The sequence below is a fragment of the Amia ocellicauda genome, chromosome 21 (assembly GCF_036373705.1).
Source record: "Amia ocellicauda isolate fAmiCal2 chromosome 21, fAmiCal2.hap1, whole genome shotgun sequence".
NCBI classification, from domain to species: Eukaryota; Metazoa; Chordata; class Actinopteri; order Amiiformes; family Amiidae; genus Amia; species Amia ocellicauda.
Window position 1 is genome coordinate 5,323,885 of NC_089870.1, and position 15,249 is coordinate 5,339,133.

The 15,249-nt window shown below is 39.0% G+C and overlaps 1 protein-coding gene across 2 annotated transcripts in view; it reads left to right on the plus strand.

The window, feature by feature from the left end:
* Nucleotides 1-10,210: 10,210 nt before the first annotated feature.
* The window catches only part of kif26aa (kinesin family member 26Aa), a 111,253-nt gene continuing 106,214 nt past the window's right edge, over nt 10,211-15,249 (plus strand). For both annotated transcript variants that reach the window (XM_066693969.1, XM_066693970.1), the window contains exons 1-2: nt 10,211-10,570; nt 10,948-11,199. In XM_066693969.1, the coding sequence (XP_066550066.1) occupies nt 10,511-10,570; nt 10,948-11,199 (312 nt within the window). In that variant the 5' untranslated portion in view covers nt 10,211-10,510. The remainder of the gene's footprint in view (nt 10,571-10,947; nt 11,200-15,249) is intronic.

Sequence of the window (15,249 nt, forward strand, 5' to 3'; positions counted from 1 at the left end):
ACCCAATAAACAAATATTTATCTCAGTTAAATGACTGGAAACATAGTTCACCGCTGGGATGAGGAATGCATGTAGGTAACAAAAAAAAAAAATAATAATAATAATAAAAAAAAAATATATATATATATATATATATATATATATATATATATATATATATATATATATATATATATATATATATATATATGCATTTGTATGCCTCATAAGGACATTCCTAATTTCACCTATAATGTCTTTATACTTTATAGAAACATTTGTATGCATTCAACTATTTATAGTCAATTGGGTAGTCCTGTAAGTGATTAGTGCATTAGCAAATATAAAAACTGCACATTTCCCTTTCATTTGCAATAAAGTTTGAGATTCTTAATTTATAAGAAAAGGCATGTGGAGAAACCATAAGGGCTACTTTTAAGTTGGCGTTGAGACACTTTTGTTATAAGCTTTTCAAATGATTGAATACCGTTGCTTAAAAAATAAAATAAAGGTTCATTGTACTGATTACATCAGAGGAGTTAAGGCGAATAAAGTGAAAGGAGTCTTAATGCTTCTTTGTTCTCCACGAGGTATAAAGCATGCTGAGTGTTAAGTATATGGTGCCCTCTTCTGTTGAATACGTTTCTATTACCTGAGTCATACTATGAACACAGATGGAAAACAGTAAAAGTTATTAATCCTGGTATTCGCATCCCTAGCGTCCTACGTTGTTGTTGTTGTTGTTGTTGTTGTTGTTGATGATGATGTCGATGATGATGTAGATGAGCGCTCATTTAAATATTTGCAACCTTAATTGAATTATAATTAACATATAATTTTATATTCGTTTTTAGCTCGGAATGTGTTAGACATGTGTGGGTACCTATACAACACAAGGTATTTGAAAAAGCCAACGTTTGGGAACCGAAACCAACGGTCTAAATGAAAGGATTAGTAATTTAATTAAGCATTCCAATTAAGTGATTGAGATCTCGCATAGAGGGAAAACAGAAGACGCTGGCACCCCCAGGACTTGGGGTATAACATGCTGGTACTGGTTACCAAGTTATAGGCAAATGGGCATTTAAGGATATCCATAAAACCTGTATATTGCGACCATTGGCCCTGGTGTTTGGAGATGCCGGTGTGCACAGCATACAAACAGGAATAATCAATGTTAAGATTAAGATAAGGCTCCATCCTAAGGGAAGGCTGACAAAGGCTTTCTGAAACAAAGAGTGGTGTCGCTGGCATTTCAACTTCAGCATTTCCTTTCCGATGTACTATATATATATATATATATAGTATTATGCATATCATTAAAAAGCTGTACAGGTTAGTTGATTTATTTTAAATAATCTAAAACAATACCCTTCAATGGTTGGGTGGTTTTTAATTCACAAAGCCATTATTCTCAGCGAAGTAATTAATCGCCTGTAATCGTTCGGATACGGTTAACTTCCCCATGTCAAGGGGTCAATAAAGTTTGATGGTGTTGATTGTGTTAAATGGCGGCCTGTCTGTTGTGTGGTGGCGCGGACGCTGTCCGTGGTGCTGAATGACGACAAGCATGGAAGATAGTTGGAAGTGGGCAGATGTTCTCAATGTCTGAATTCAGAACACCTGCCCACTTCCAACTATCTTCCATGTTTGTCATCCAGCCTTATAGCAGTCAAAGATGACTCAGATCCTTTCGGTCATTGCAAACACCTCTACCAACATTTCTGGAAATTGTGGAGAAATGTAAGCACTGGCCTAAAACGATAAACGAGTCGCTTAACTTCTACTAAACACGTCTACTTAATTATATTGGGTCCATTATGAGGACAAAAACAACTGTTTTGATCGGAATTTTCTGTTATGTGATATGCGCATTGATATTGTGTTTTCAAACAAACCTGATTCATAAAATGCTCAGTTTCATAATAATGCTATTTCCATGACATTTCACAAGAACGTATTGGTCGTACAATGTGTTATCAAGTTGATATAGGTAAACAAGCAAATAAACACATAAACTGGATTTTAAAACGCTCAAGCTTTTTTCAATTTGTCGAATGAGAAAATAATTGGGGAATATACCGTGTAAGCGTGTCATATACGGACGATATGGACCTCTGCACAAAACCAATATGGTCAGAGGTCATTTACCATTATTAACGTTCAACAGCTCCAACGAAAAGCACTATAAAAACGTCGCCGCTGATAAGTGTGGGATGTTTAAGATGCCATGTAAATGCCACTTGCTGTGGTGCGTTGAGTGCAACCAACCGAGCTAAGGGGGGTTAAAACCAACAGATAGGGTGACGTGGGATGAAGTGGAGGCTTGTGGACAACACGCCGGCCAGCTCTTCATGAATTGCAAATCGGAATTGGAAATTGAAAAGCTGAAATGCGGCGATCCACACGCTTCTTGGACACGGCCAACTGAGCAAACTATTGCATCTAACTGTCTTTCATTAGTAAATGTCAGTCTTCAGTCCCTCTGACCTTCAGCAATTGTTTGTTCAACACTAAATTGCATTTTTTGGAGCGGATCACTGGTGGGAATAATAATGCAAAAGGAAGACTTGTGGCTGTTTTCGCGACAACAAATGAATCCCAGCATATCTCATTCCAGTGTAGTTAGTGCACATTACAGCCTGTGTGTTTGTTTATGTGCAAAACTGATTGGAATGAAATTTTAACATGAGTCTGCGTTGGCTATCGGCTATTATTTAATGTAGTTGCGAGTTCTTGTGGCGTTAATAACTCAGTTATCTTCTGTGATGTTTATGTAACTACTTTTTATATGATGGAGAAAAAATTGATAGCTGTGCTCCGTGTCTTTCCAAATTCAATAATCGCCAATTTTCCAACACCTTTACTATTTTATTCATCGAGTGGTTTACACGGTGAGGCATCCTCAGTTTTAATACAATCACAATTTTGACTCGCACCAGCTTTGCTTTCAGGTAAATGTATTATTTATTAAAACACTGTCGGGTGAGCTTCTTTTCATCCATCATTTGAGGGAGATTTGCATTCTTCCAGTTTGATCTCGGCGACACTGTGTTTAGAAAGCGTCACGTTTGTTAAATAGACTTCGATGGTTCTGCCGACAAAGGTTAGGAAGTTGGACAAAATATTTCAGCGTTATTAATGAGATGCTTGCCCTGAGCAATTTCCTACATCTACGAGGGCAGCAGATGTAGGGAATCCTTAGGGATCAAATCTGTGGAATTTCATCAGCATTCATGGGTGACCCGGTCTTTTCAAGCAGGATGATAGACATGATAAATCATCTTTACAACGAATTCTAATTATCGTTTTTGTGGCCTGTGCCAATCCCTACAATCAGACTCCTAATGGGTCTCAATGCTGTAGATGTTGTGAAGAGGACAGGGTGGATCATGCCGAGTTCGTCCACTCACAGCCTATGGCTTTCCATTGAAGGACCGACATAACTGATTCAGCCCTATAGACACACAGTTATTAGGTTAGGCAACTTGAAAGACTTGGTCAAATCTAATTCACCTTTGATAAAGCTGTGTTTTTGTAGTAATGATGAGATTAAAGAATATAACACTATAGCAATTAATGCTATAATGCATTCATGATTAGTGTGATACATTGAATTTCATGGATTCTTGCACTCTGTCACCGAGATTTCCCTGGAGACTCTATGACATGAATTATTGTATTCTTTGTAAATTAAATACAAAATTATTCTTAATTATTTAAATAAATAAATAAACAAACAAACAAACTCCAACTTATTTCCAATAAGCTCTCTGCTATAAAATTATGTCTCATTTCTTCTAAATATGTATAAGATTCCTCACCTGTAACAGGAATTAGTCTGTGGATTAAGATTCCCCGCGCTATTCTATTCATAATGGGATGTATGGTCAAACTTCAAAGATGTGAAATTCGCATTGAAACACGGACAGGTTAAACTGAAACTTGGCTATTGAAGGGAGTCTGTTTTGTTGAGATTAACATCGGCCACATTATAATTGATCAGAAAGCACACAAGCAAACAAACAACCAAAACTCAGCACGCAATAGTTTGGTGACTAAGTTACTTCAATTTAGCGAAGAGTTCACAAAAAAAAAGCCTGAACAGTCTTTGAAGGTGTGTTTTTTCTCGCATTGCAGAAACAAACGTGTTGCATAGACAGTCAATGATAAGCTTTCACTTAAACTTGTCTTTTATTATTATTATTATTATTATTATTATTATTATTATTATTATTATTATTATTATTATTTGAATAACTTCATATTTATGCTCGACCTCTCACGAACACAAAAGAGGCATCCTCATTTCTAATTTTTTAATGGATTTGTACCCAATCAAAACGCAATCCATTCAGGCATTGTGCGGACTGAAATTGCTCTTTAAACCCTAAGCTTGTAAACAATCAGTGCGCCAAACTCTAAGATGCCAGTTAAGAAAAAGACACCTTGAAAGCCCGTTTGACAGAAATTAGTTTATTATGGGGTTAATGACCGCCTGGTTATCTAGACCGCGCTCCTCTGTGCCCAGGAGATAAGATTTTTATTAAGAGACGAGCGTTAATGTCTGCGTTTCGCTTTCAAAGCGCACAAGAATAATGGACTTTATCTACTCTATTAGGCTTTGTGCTCAATCGGCTCGCTGGTGTTTTACTCTCTTACAGACAACAAACGCTTGGCAGTCTTAATAACTTTTCTGCAATCCCTGGTTTATCTGCAGGACAGCTGGAGCTCTTCCACCAATACATCAGCGTCTGCTCCCAGATAGACAGTCAAAAACCGCGAAGGGCTAAATTAGCCGCGTTCAATTCCGCTACCTCTGTTTGAACCGTGTGATTAATTCCAAGCAGCGTGTTTATCCAATGGGTACATAAGAGATTATCCACCAGAAACACATAGCAGTATCCATGAGTTGTAATGGGGGGGACGCGAAAGTTATATTTTTTCAATTGATACAGAATCATGCCTCGGTGAGAGGTTATGTCAATCTAAAATTATCCTTGAAGGTGGGGACGCATATTATGCTTTCTGGATGGTCCAATAGCGTCCATGAGATGGAAGTTCAGCCAATCACACTAAGTATGAAGCACATTTAAACATAAAACCCCATCACCCCAGTTGACATCTGCCCTTGTTGTACCGTAGACCTAAAACTTAGCTTTATCCAGACCTTTACCCAGAAACTGCCCTGACCAAGTCTTAATCTCACCAATTAGCACAGGACCACAACGCCCCTGGTCCAATATGATATAACTGGATGAGATGATTAATGCAACACCTCATCTGTGACTGTCCCAGTGTATTAGGTAGTACCATTATGCTGGGTGAAGCGATGCAGAGAATCATCATCATATCTATCCCCCAAAGTGGTGGGTTACGCCCCAAACGATTGGCAGCTGCAAGCATCCGCCAGCCATCGTCCAACACGGACTGAGTCGCGCAACGGGAAGTCTACAGAGGGCAGGCTGGAGAAGGTGGTTCCTCCGGGGCAGGGCGGATTGGCCAAGATTGCAGAGTGACTGTCGGTGCACTAACTGCTCTAAGAGATACAGAGCTTCCGTTTTTCAGTGCGCTGTATCCAGCAGCTGTGACGGGCTTATTTACACATATTTACATATAATCTATCTATCTATCTCTACCTAGATACAGGGTTGTGCTTATGAGTAACGCAAACACACTTTCTGTCTCTTGAAAAGGAATGGAATATGGATTTTATTCCTCCTCGAGTCAAAGTGGGACCACCTCTATCGTCGGCAGTTGCTGTATGGTGAATTTGTGCAATTATTATCCCCTTTCCAATTTATCTGATAGTTCTATATTCATAACGACTATCATATTTCAGAACAATATGAAAGCATTATTGGCGATACCAAGATGTTTGAAAAGCGCAGGGTTTGAATCTCGAAAAGCTTGGAGCTGAAACCCTTTCCCCATAGCACATTGTGTTGGTCACTTTTGTGAAGGACTGACTAACTGAAATCTGGTGTCATTATACGGGCAATCATGCCATGATTATTGGCTGCTGCTTGTCACCGGGTAGCTCGCATGTGTCTTGTCACCCTAACGCTGCCCACTGCGAGTGGAGTGACTTCTCGACACCCCAGTGGTGCTCTTGTAACCGTCTGCTACCATTTCCAGACTGCCAGACTACAATTAACACACTTCACTGACATCCGACTAGTGACTGCACCACGGCACACCTTATCATATGCAAGACACAGACATGTTAGATACATCTTTTATTTATTTCGCTCTTTATTGTAATTTAACATGTGTATGCATATATACATTTAATAACACACATATGATTTAATGTAACCAACAACCTCATGCTTTTCGTAGGCTATGCTATTTTTGCAATTGTAAATATTACACACTGCGACTTAGTAGTGTATATGCCTTACTTTACAGAGAAACATGGATGGTTGATAGTATGTAGCCTGCAACGGATGGAAGAAGAGTAGTCAAGCTGAATATCTTGCAATTTTATGGACAAGCATCTGGGAAGAGACTCGGACAATCCCCTCCTCACTGAAAGTACAATGAGTACCGACTGATGGGACCGTGCTTCTCTGCAGTGGAGTGAGTGACTGAGAGAGAGAGAGGGAGGGAGTGAGTGAGGGAGTAGGCGATCGAGGGAGAGAACATCTAAAGGTGCTCTACGGCGTTTTTGATTTTAGTCAAAGCCTTGCAGTGGCGGAGGACGAAGTGCGACCATCGCCATAAAGTAGGAGGACGGATAGTAAAGGTGGTATAATGGAGTTCGGGGGGATTTGCTAATGGATTGTGCTGGCTTATTGCCCGGTTGGACCATTGGACACGGGAAGGCTCCTTGCAAGAATAGGTTGCCTTGGTGGGGCGTTGAGGGGAGTGTTGTGGAAAGACAGTAAGCTTATTAGAAAATACTCACAGAGTGAAGGCGAGCTTTCATTTGGATACAATCCCATGCGATGCTTGGTGGACACAAAAAAGCATGACATGGCAGTGAGAAGGAATACATGAATGCCCAGCCTGATTTTTTTACAATTTCCATGCCATGGCTTTACAAAACTCGGCAGACCCGTCTGGGGCAAGCAAGACAAATCCCAGCCTGATAGACCTGGGCACATTCTACGTTGACTCCGAAATCATTTTTGGATTTACAAGCCACCTTTTGAGAAGAAAAACTAAGGTAGGTGCTTTTTAACTTTTATCGAAATGTTAACAAAAAAAAAACTTTTCTCCAATTACTGCTGACGTGGATTGTAGTGGCAATCCAAAAAAAAAAAAAAAAAAACACAAAAGTAATAATAATAGTATGGCAAAAGTAAAAGCAATAGCAGAGACAGCAAAAACAGCAATAGAACTGCAGGAAATAATATAAGAGTTAAGAGGGCTGTATCTTTAAAAGATCTATTGCTCGATTGCATCTCTAGTTTCAGCACCAAGAACAGCGCACGTATCCGCTCATTGAGAACAGGTTGCTTTATTTCATCCGTAGACTTCTCAAAATATTCAACTTTAGCTTTATAAAAATACCAATGCTATCTAACATCACAACAGGGTGGTTTAGGATTCACTTAAATAACATATCGTTAAATAATAACACTTTCGCCCCTCTCAACACAACATTGTTCTGCAGAGATTTCGCTATAGACACGAATTTGTCAGAACCCCAATGCTTTTCATCCAAGAAAAACGTATCTCTTTGTGGAGCTGTATGGAGATCATTGGATCGCATTGCTCTGAATTCAACCATTATCTCTGTTGCATTTTCTTGTTGAAAAACTATTTTCCAAAACCATGTAAGAAAGCTTTGCTTATCTTAATTGAGGCAAGAGTGAATCTCTCAGGCAATTCCAGGTGTTCTCACATTGCTAATGTACAGACTACTGGGGGGAGACAAGTGTTTTACAAACTACTACTGTTGTGAAGTAGGAAACTTACTATTTCAGATGCTATTTTTAAATAAGTAAAATGTAAAAATTGGTCGTGTGAAAGCAATGAAGCGAACACCTATCCTAATCAGGAAATATATATTTGCTCATGCATTACAATAAAGGGCGTAAATTAGAGTGGAATTTAAATTAATTCAATTGGTTACTGCATTCTCCATGAAACTAATATGCTGAGAACTGCAGTTTTTCCTTCTGTAATCTGCTCTTAACTATTACAGACTATCAATTTATCTATCTATCTTTCAAACATACATACAGCAGTTTGCTGTCAAAAAACACAATGTAACTAACTTCTGAAAATATGAGGACTTGTTAACACTTCAAAGAAAGTCACCTGACTGCCAAGCTTTTTCTGTCATGGCTTTGTCTTACGGGTTGTAATTAAAAAATCAGGCATAGATCCATTCATGCATATCAGAAACTAATCTTGATTAAAATCTCACGTTTATTTAGGGATAGTGTCTGTTAAATGGCCACACAAACAAATAACAGCAATTCAATACGCATGTATATTTCATGCATCTATATATCGTATTTCAATAGATTCGTTACATTACATTTTAGTTTTGCATAGTATTGTAAAATCAAATTGCTTTCCATTAATCTCAAATTTAGTTGCGTTCACACACAAACACACATACGAACACAATGGCTAAGAGACCGATAGTGTGAGAACAAATACAATAAAGTGGATTAACAGTATGATAAAAACTACGAGGCTGTCATTTCTTACATCACTGTTATGAAATATTAAACATGTCAAGATTAAATATTTAAACTTAGCCTAGATCCTACTGCCCGAGTTACTGTGGTGTCTTCTACACAATGACCAAATGGTGGCGCCAGAGTAAAGATAAACGAGAGTCTTGGATGGTATTGTCTGCTTTGAGAATGGGCCACAGTCATTGCTTACTGCACTTTCTGAAGGAAACGATGACGTCCAGCCCGTAACCCAAATAAGGCAGACTGTGTTACAGACAGACTGAAAAGCATTTGAGGTCGTGTTTTCCGTCTGAATTCCTTATCTTACTTTTACAGTTTCTGCCCGAATGCTTAACGTGATGTAGGCTATACTGCTGTACAGATACAGTAATCTGCTTTACTTGATCTGTTCAGGATTCAAAGACTAAAAATGAATGTATGCATGTGTGGCCATGTGCTGTGCAAAAAGTTAACACCACTATACATAGGAGGGCAGTGGCAATGAGATCATACATACATACATACATACATACATACATACATACATACATGTGTGCATATATAGCCAACACATACATACGCAGGATGTTATACACATGTGTGTATGTATAAAGTATATTTTATTATATATAAAGAAAGATAGATACATAAAAGATAACCATATATAGAAATAAATATAGTGAACAACAGTTTGTTTGCGAAATAATTTGTAATTGTAATTTGTATTTGTTACCAATGGGCTTTCCATCTGAAAGGCAGTTCCCTATCCCTAAACTTGAACAATGCGCACTAGGCTCGGAACAGAAACAGTCTTTATGAATTAATCTTTCGTATAGGTTTTCCTTAACGAATTCCCATATATACTACAGATACTGACCAACTAACAGTGCACCTGCACCCCCATCCCAGCCTCTTATCTAGAAACTCGCCTCGTTTTTGCATGATCTAATCCCACGATAAACTTGACAATGGAGCCTATATTCGTGTTACCAACATATTTATGGTTAAGGGGTATGCTCTCTTATTCATGCGTTTATTTAGTGTAAATTGAATTCAGAAAAAAATATCGAATACATTGGAAATACAGCCCCACCACAACCACCACCACCACACACACACAGCTTCACTGGAAGCATATGGGAATTGCGGAGTATTGTCATCTGGCCACCACGGCGCACTACCCATTTAAATCTCACATGAAGGGTAGAAGAAGATCATCACGTCTTGCCCTGTGGAATTCACGCATTCCAAAAATAGCAAATCTATGATCCATGATTGCAGTGTGTATACCTTGGTGCCTAAACAGACGTCTATAGGAATACTTTTCCCGCAGAAAAAGTGTATTGTATTTACATTGTCAAGAATCAATCAATCAGTCATCATCATCAACAACAATAATTCTATGAATTGTACTGTATAAGTGAAAAGCCTTATACATACACAGTATTAGACCTTAAGGGGACGCATCCCTTTAGAAATTGCGTAATTGTATACCATCCATTTCTCCTAAGGGCTGCTGTTCTAGCACTGAAACCCCGTCCTTCCGATAGCGTTAACAATCAGTCCCTGGCAAGGTCGGCAGCTCCACCCATTCCACTGACTAGACTACAGCCCTCCACAAACTTGTAACCTAAACTGCACTCCTCCTGCTATTAAAGTACGATATGGGACTGAACCAGGAACGGGCTGCTGAGGGATTTTTAAAGTCTGACTCCCCAACCACTGGGAAGACTTTGGCTTGGCAGACCGCAGACACAAAAGCGAGAGAATTGCTCAGTTTTATAGCTATGGAGTAGCCAATGCATTTGCTTTCAAGGGGGAAAGGCACTCTGCATTACAGCAGCCAGCACATTATTACTGCGGGTGGAACTGACTAATATAGACCAGAGAGGATGAACTCAATTGCAGGGAATGCAGCCCGAGGACGGGACCCGGAGCAACGCAGGCTGGCGGTAAGTGCGCAGTTGTGCAAGAAAGTGAGTTGGAGGCATTTGTAAACGATTAAAGCAATGCATCAGGCAAATCAACTTTCACACATGTTCAGATTTGATCACTGAATGGATTACTGCGAGGTTTCTACAAACAGGCAATGCAAAGTGATGCATGCACTCATACACCTGCATTTTCGCAAATATGTATATTGTCATCCTATCTCTATCCAGTGTTATCTAATGTAAAGTTACAATGACTCCTAATGCCCATATAAAGTATCTTGCTGTTGTTAAGCTTTACATATGCACTTGGAAAGTTTACATTTTATTATTACTATATTGTTTTTCTTTCTTTTCCAACTTTTGTTCTTTCTCTCTTTGTGTCCTGTGTGGCGCAGGTGGTTGAAGGTTGCCCTGGCAGAGGGACCCCGCTCTCTCTTGAGCTTAACCCCAGGAAGAGGCTCCAGTCGACGGAGGAGGCTCGATGCAGCAGTCGGCCGCCTCCAGAAGGAGCGGGATCTGTGAGCATATCAGAGTCGGGGCACTTCGAGAGAAGAGAAGGAAAGGGGAATTTGTGCAGAAAATGTCATCTGAAAGTCGAAGAGCTGAAGAAGCAAGCGCTCGCCCTGGCAGACCCTGGGTCATTCAAGGTGTGTAAAGCCAACCGCAAAATCCCCCCAAACAACATTACAGACAACAAGCCCAGAGTTTATACTCCAAATATTTAGGGTTCGGTGATTACACATCATTCATTTTAGTTGATATGTTTTTCTTTTGCAACAGTCATGTGCCAACACTCCCCTATATGAAAAACAGCTTGTACACAGTTAGTCAGGTTACCATATATGATTTTAAAATATTGGTTATGGAAAATGCTCTCTTTCCTCATGTATATGTGAAAGTTTCAAATATGTATGTTTGGAGTGAAACTTTGCTGTGGATTACAAGAAAGAGGGCACAGTTTTAAAGGGATACTTGACACACTTTTTGTAACCAATGCTTATCAACCAGTGAAAGGCATCTAAGTGGACTTATTGCTAGGATGATATTTGAATGGAGGTGAGAGTTCATATTAGGGCACCAAACACAGAAGTTGTGTTGCCACATAAAGAATGAGGGTATAAAGCATGACTTATTTGGGCAGTTCTTTACATGTTTTGTGGCAGATGTTTTCTCTTCTCTGTTTGTTGTGATTCATGCAGTCTCCAATTCATGGCATTAACCTCGGTTATTGCATGTATAATAAATATCTGACATGTGCTGCCTCATAAGTTACACTGAATGCCTGTGTCTAAATTCTGCTGGTACCCCTATGAAATGTTTGTCTGTTGAAAAAAATAGTTTTCGGTTACACTTTAATAACACACAGCTCCAGGCAACCTCTGCTATGCAACATATTGTAAAATGCAAAAACACCTGCATTTAAATTGCCTGATGCATATCCTATGCCCCTCCCTTAATGTACCCCGAGGAAGCAAGATACAAAGAGCTCCTCAGAATGTGTTGTCAAATGTTTCAAGCCCCCAGAGTAATTGTATCCGTTTGTTTATTTGATACACAATAGAACACAAGAAGACTGTTGTAGTATAATCACAGTTTGAGAAGAGAAGAGTTTTTCTTTAGATGTTTAACAGGGTGTCTTAAGTATATAAAGAGCTTCCAGTTCTGACTGTGGTCATAAACTGCGCCTCCAGTGACAGCACTCTTGCCATCTTTTCAAAGTGTAACAAGGGCGCTGCTGATTCTTTCTTTGTATTAACAACTTTGGTATGTTTTATTTTGGCAATTAGCTCCTCTTGTAAGCTTTAAGCAGGATTTAAAAGCTGTCTTGCAGAAACCGATAAAATACTTGTATGAGTGTATGAGTCCAAATGTTGATTTTATTTGGAAAAGGGAAAAAGGAGATGTATTAAACATACAATATCCTTCTCTTCTCCAACCAAATACATTTAAATAGGGGCTATAATACATCATGACTAATACATCAATTTAAATGCTACAAACTCTTTCAGGAGCCTCACAGACAGTGTAAAAAGTTAAGGGCACGAAAGCAATAGTGTAGCAATCAGTGATTGGTAATTCCCTCTAATCCCTCTGTGGCTTTACATGTTATTGGAGTGCAAGAAGAATTAAGTTGTAGCTCTAAAGCAAATTACCAGCATGTTGACAGACTGAGATGTACAGTAAAGACACTTGATATCATTTCAAATCATCCCATAACAGAAAAGGTGCTTTCCAAACTTTTTGAGTTTCGCGTTTCACAACTTGTGAACTTGAATTCACACTTTAAAAGCTTGTTTTAGGCTCTTCCTGCCTATTTTCAATTCCATAAATGGAGTAAATGCTTCTGAGAATGAAAGCAGAGCATTGCTCCTTCTTGAATGCTAAAATCAGAACTTAAAAAGACCAATATTGTTTGTTTGACCTTGTGCCATCAGTTGTTCAGCTACTTGAACAGGCACAAGCCCCATCAATCGTTGGATTTTTGCATCATCTGTTATGAGATAGGGGCCATGTCAACATTTTTTCCTCAGACTGCTTTGATGCATGGTGGTATGAGTACTGTTTAGTCTAATTTTAAAAGCTTATGTAGACAAGGTCGATGATAGAGGTTTTGAAGTTTCAACATGTTGTTTTAAATGGTGTATTAGATTGGTTTCTTCTAGTTTTTCTAGTCAGCTTGTGATACTTGTAAATATGATTGGGGTTTTCAGACTTTTTGTGCTGTAGTCAGACCAGTAGCAAGTTTATTTTTACACTTTTACACTTTTTTATTATAACATATAGTTTCAGATATATTAAGCAGGTTGAAAATTGATAAGGTTGCAATAGTTGGTGGGGCACTGAAAATTCATATCAGAGAATTATGTCTCAACATTGTGTCTTGTACATAGAATTTGTTCAGTGTCAATCATTTCCCTTTAAGTTCACCAAGCAGTACAGAAACAAAGGCATAATTGTTCAGTATATTTCTCTAAAGCTCAAGCTCAACTCTAAAAGCACGGAGCATGTGAAAGATGTTTGTAGAATAATAATAAGTAGGCATCTGGCCCTCTTACCATATATGAAACACAATAAAGAAAATATTCAATTGTGTACATTTTTCCTTCCATATTTTGATTCTATTTGTAACCGCATAAATATAAACAAATAAAAGCCAATGTCTGGGAGTTTGAAATGGCTTTGGAAGTGACCCATTGTTTTGGAAAACAATGCTTATCTTGGTGTTGCAAAAAAAAAGATCAAGAAAAAAAAAAAAGAGTGGCAAGCAGTGGAGTCTGCAAAGGAAGTTAAACCCAGTTGACCTTCGCTGCGCATTGAAAGTGTTCCTGTATTATGGAGTCCTAGAATTCCCAGAGTTGTTAAATATAGTTTTCAGACTTTTTTTTTCTTTTTATATTGTTTTGTCGCGGCCTGTGGCGGGACCAGGTTATTCAGTTGTTGTTTGAGTGCCCTGTACTTGGCTAGGATTACAAGACCCTGAGAGCCCCCTCACTGACAGCCTGTGTGTCTCTGACAGCGCAGGCCGGCTAAACGTTGCCTTTGTCAGCCCCGGCACAGGAAGTACAGTGACATGTCTGGCCGCGCACAATACCCAGCTTCTTCTGGATTGATAATCGGGGCTTTATTTGTGGGTGGGAAGTAGCATGGTGTTTCTACCATGGGAACCACGAGAATCTAGCCAGGTGCTTTGCTGTGCCATTGAGGACTGCGCTGTGTGGTCCTTCTTGGGCATGAACTTTCTCCCATTAGGCACATGTTGACGGGTAAATTAGACCCTAATTTTAGACACAAACGGCATCACAGAATTGCTCCTGGCCTTGCGCTAAATGAGGTATCGCTTACCTGGCTGCTGGTGAAAGGAGGCTTTGTCCCCACAGCCCTGTCGAACACCTGAAAGGTCTGTTTTGTTATGCAGCTTTGGCTGATAAGGAGTGTGTGGTTTGTGGTGGTTTTGGAACGTGGTGATGGCACACAAAGCCACAGAGCTATCAGGCTTTTATCAGCACTTTCGCAATATAAAGTAACGGACGAGCCTCCTAATCTCTTAACGGCATATGACTGGGAGATGAGGAAGATTGACTTCCATTTGAGTTATCTAGCGTCCCCCGCAAACCGGCATTGTTCCCAAATCTGAATTGGTTTCTACCTGTCAAGAACTGTGGGAGGTAGACAATGGGCAATTTTTCTGTACTGTACTGTAGAACAAGCCTTTTTTTAAGAATACTTATTGCTTTTAACTTCAAACAATGCAAATATAACACTAAGCTATTATAGTCTAATAGTACAATGATTAAATATATATATTTTGGAATTGCTAGTCATTTGGAATCCCTGAGAAATACTTAATCTTGCATTTTTAATTCTTCACAAAATGCTGGGAAATATACTGTACACTAAAATGGATAATATCTTGTCTTTCCTTAGTATAATGCAGTGCTTGGTTTCCCTACCTGAGCTAATTGAAAATATAACCTTTGAGGGAACTCACTGTTGTGTGTTTGAATTGCCATTGAATTGCTTCACTAGACCTGTTTTTTGTTGCATTTGCTTACTCAAATCTTACATCAATTGTTAGAGTCCGTACTGTTGGTTTGAGTTAACTGGATGCTCGATACACCTGAAGGCATACTTACCCTCAATTTGATTAGCATGAAATGGCTGTTGAGGTGCAGTCTTGGCTTAAATGTTGGTGTGGA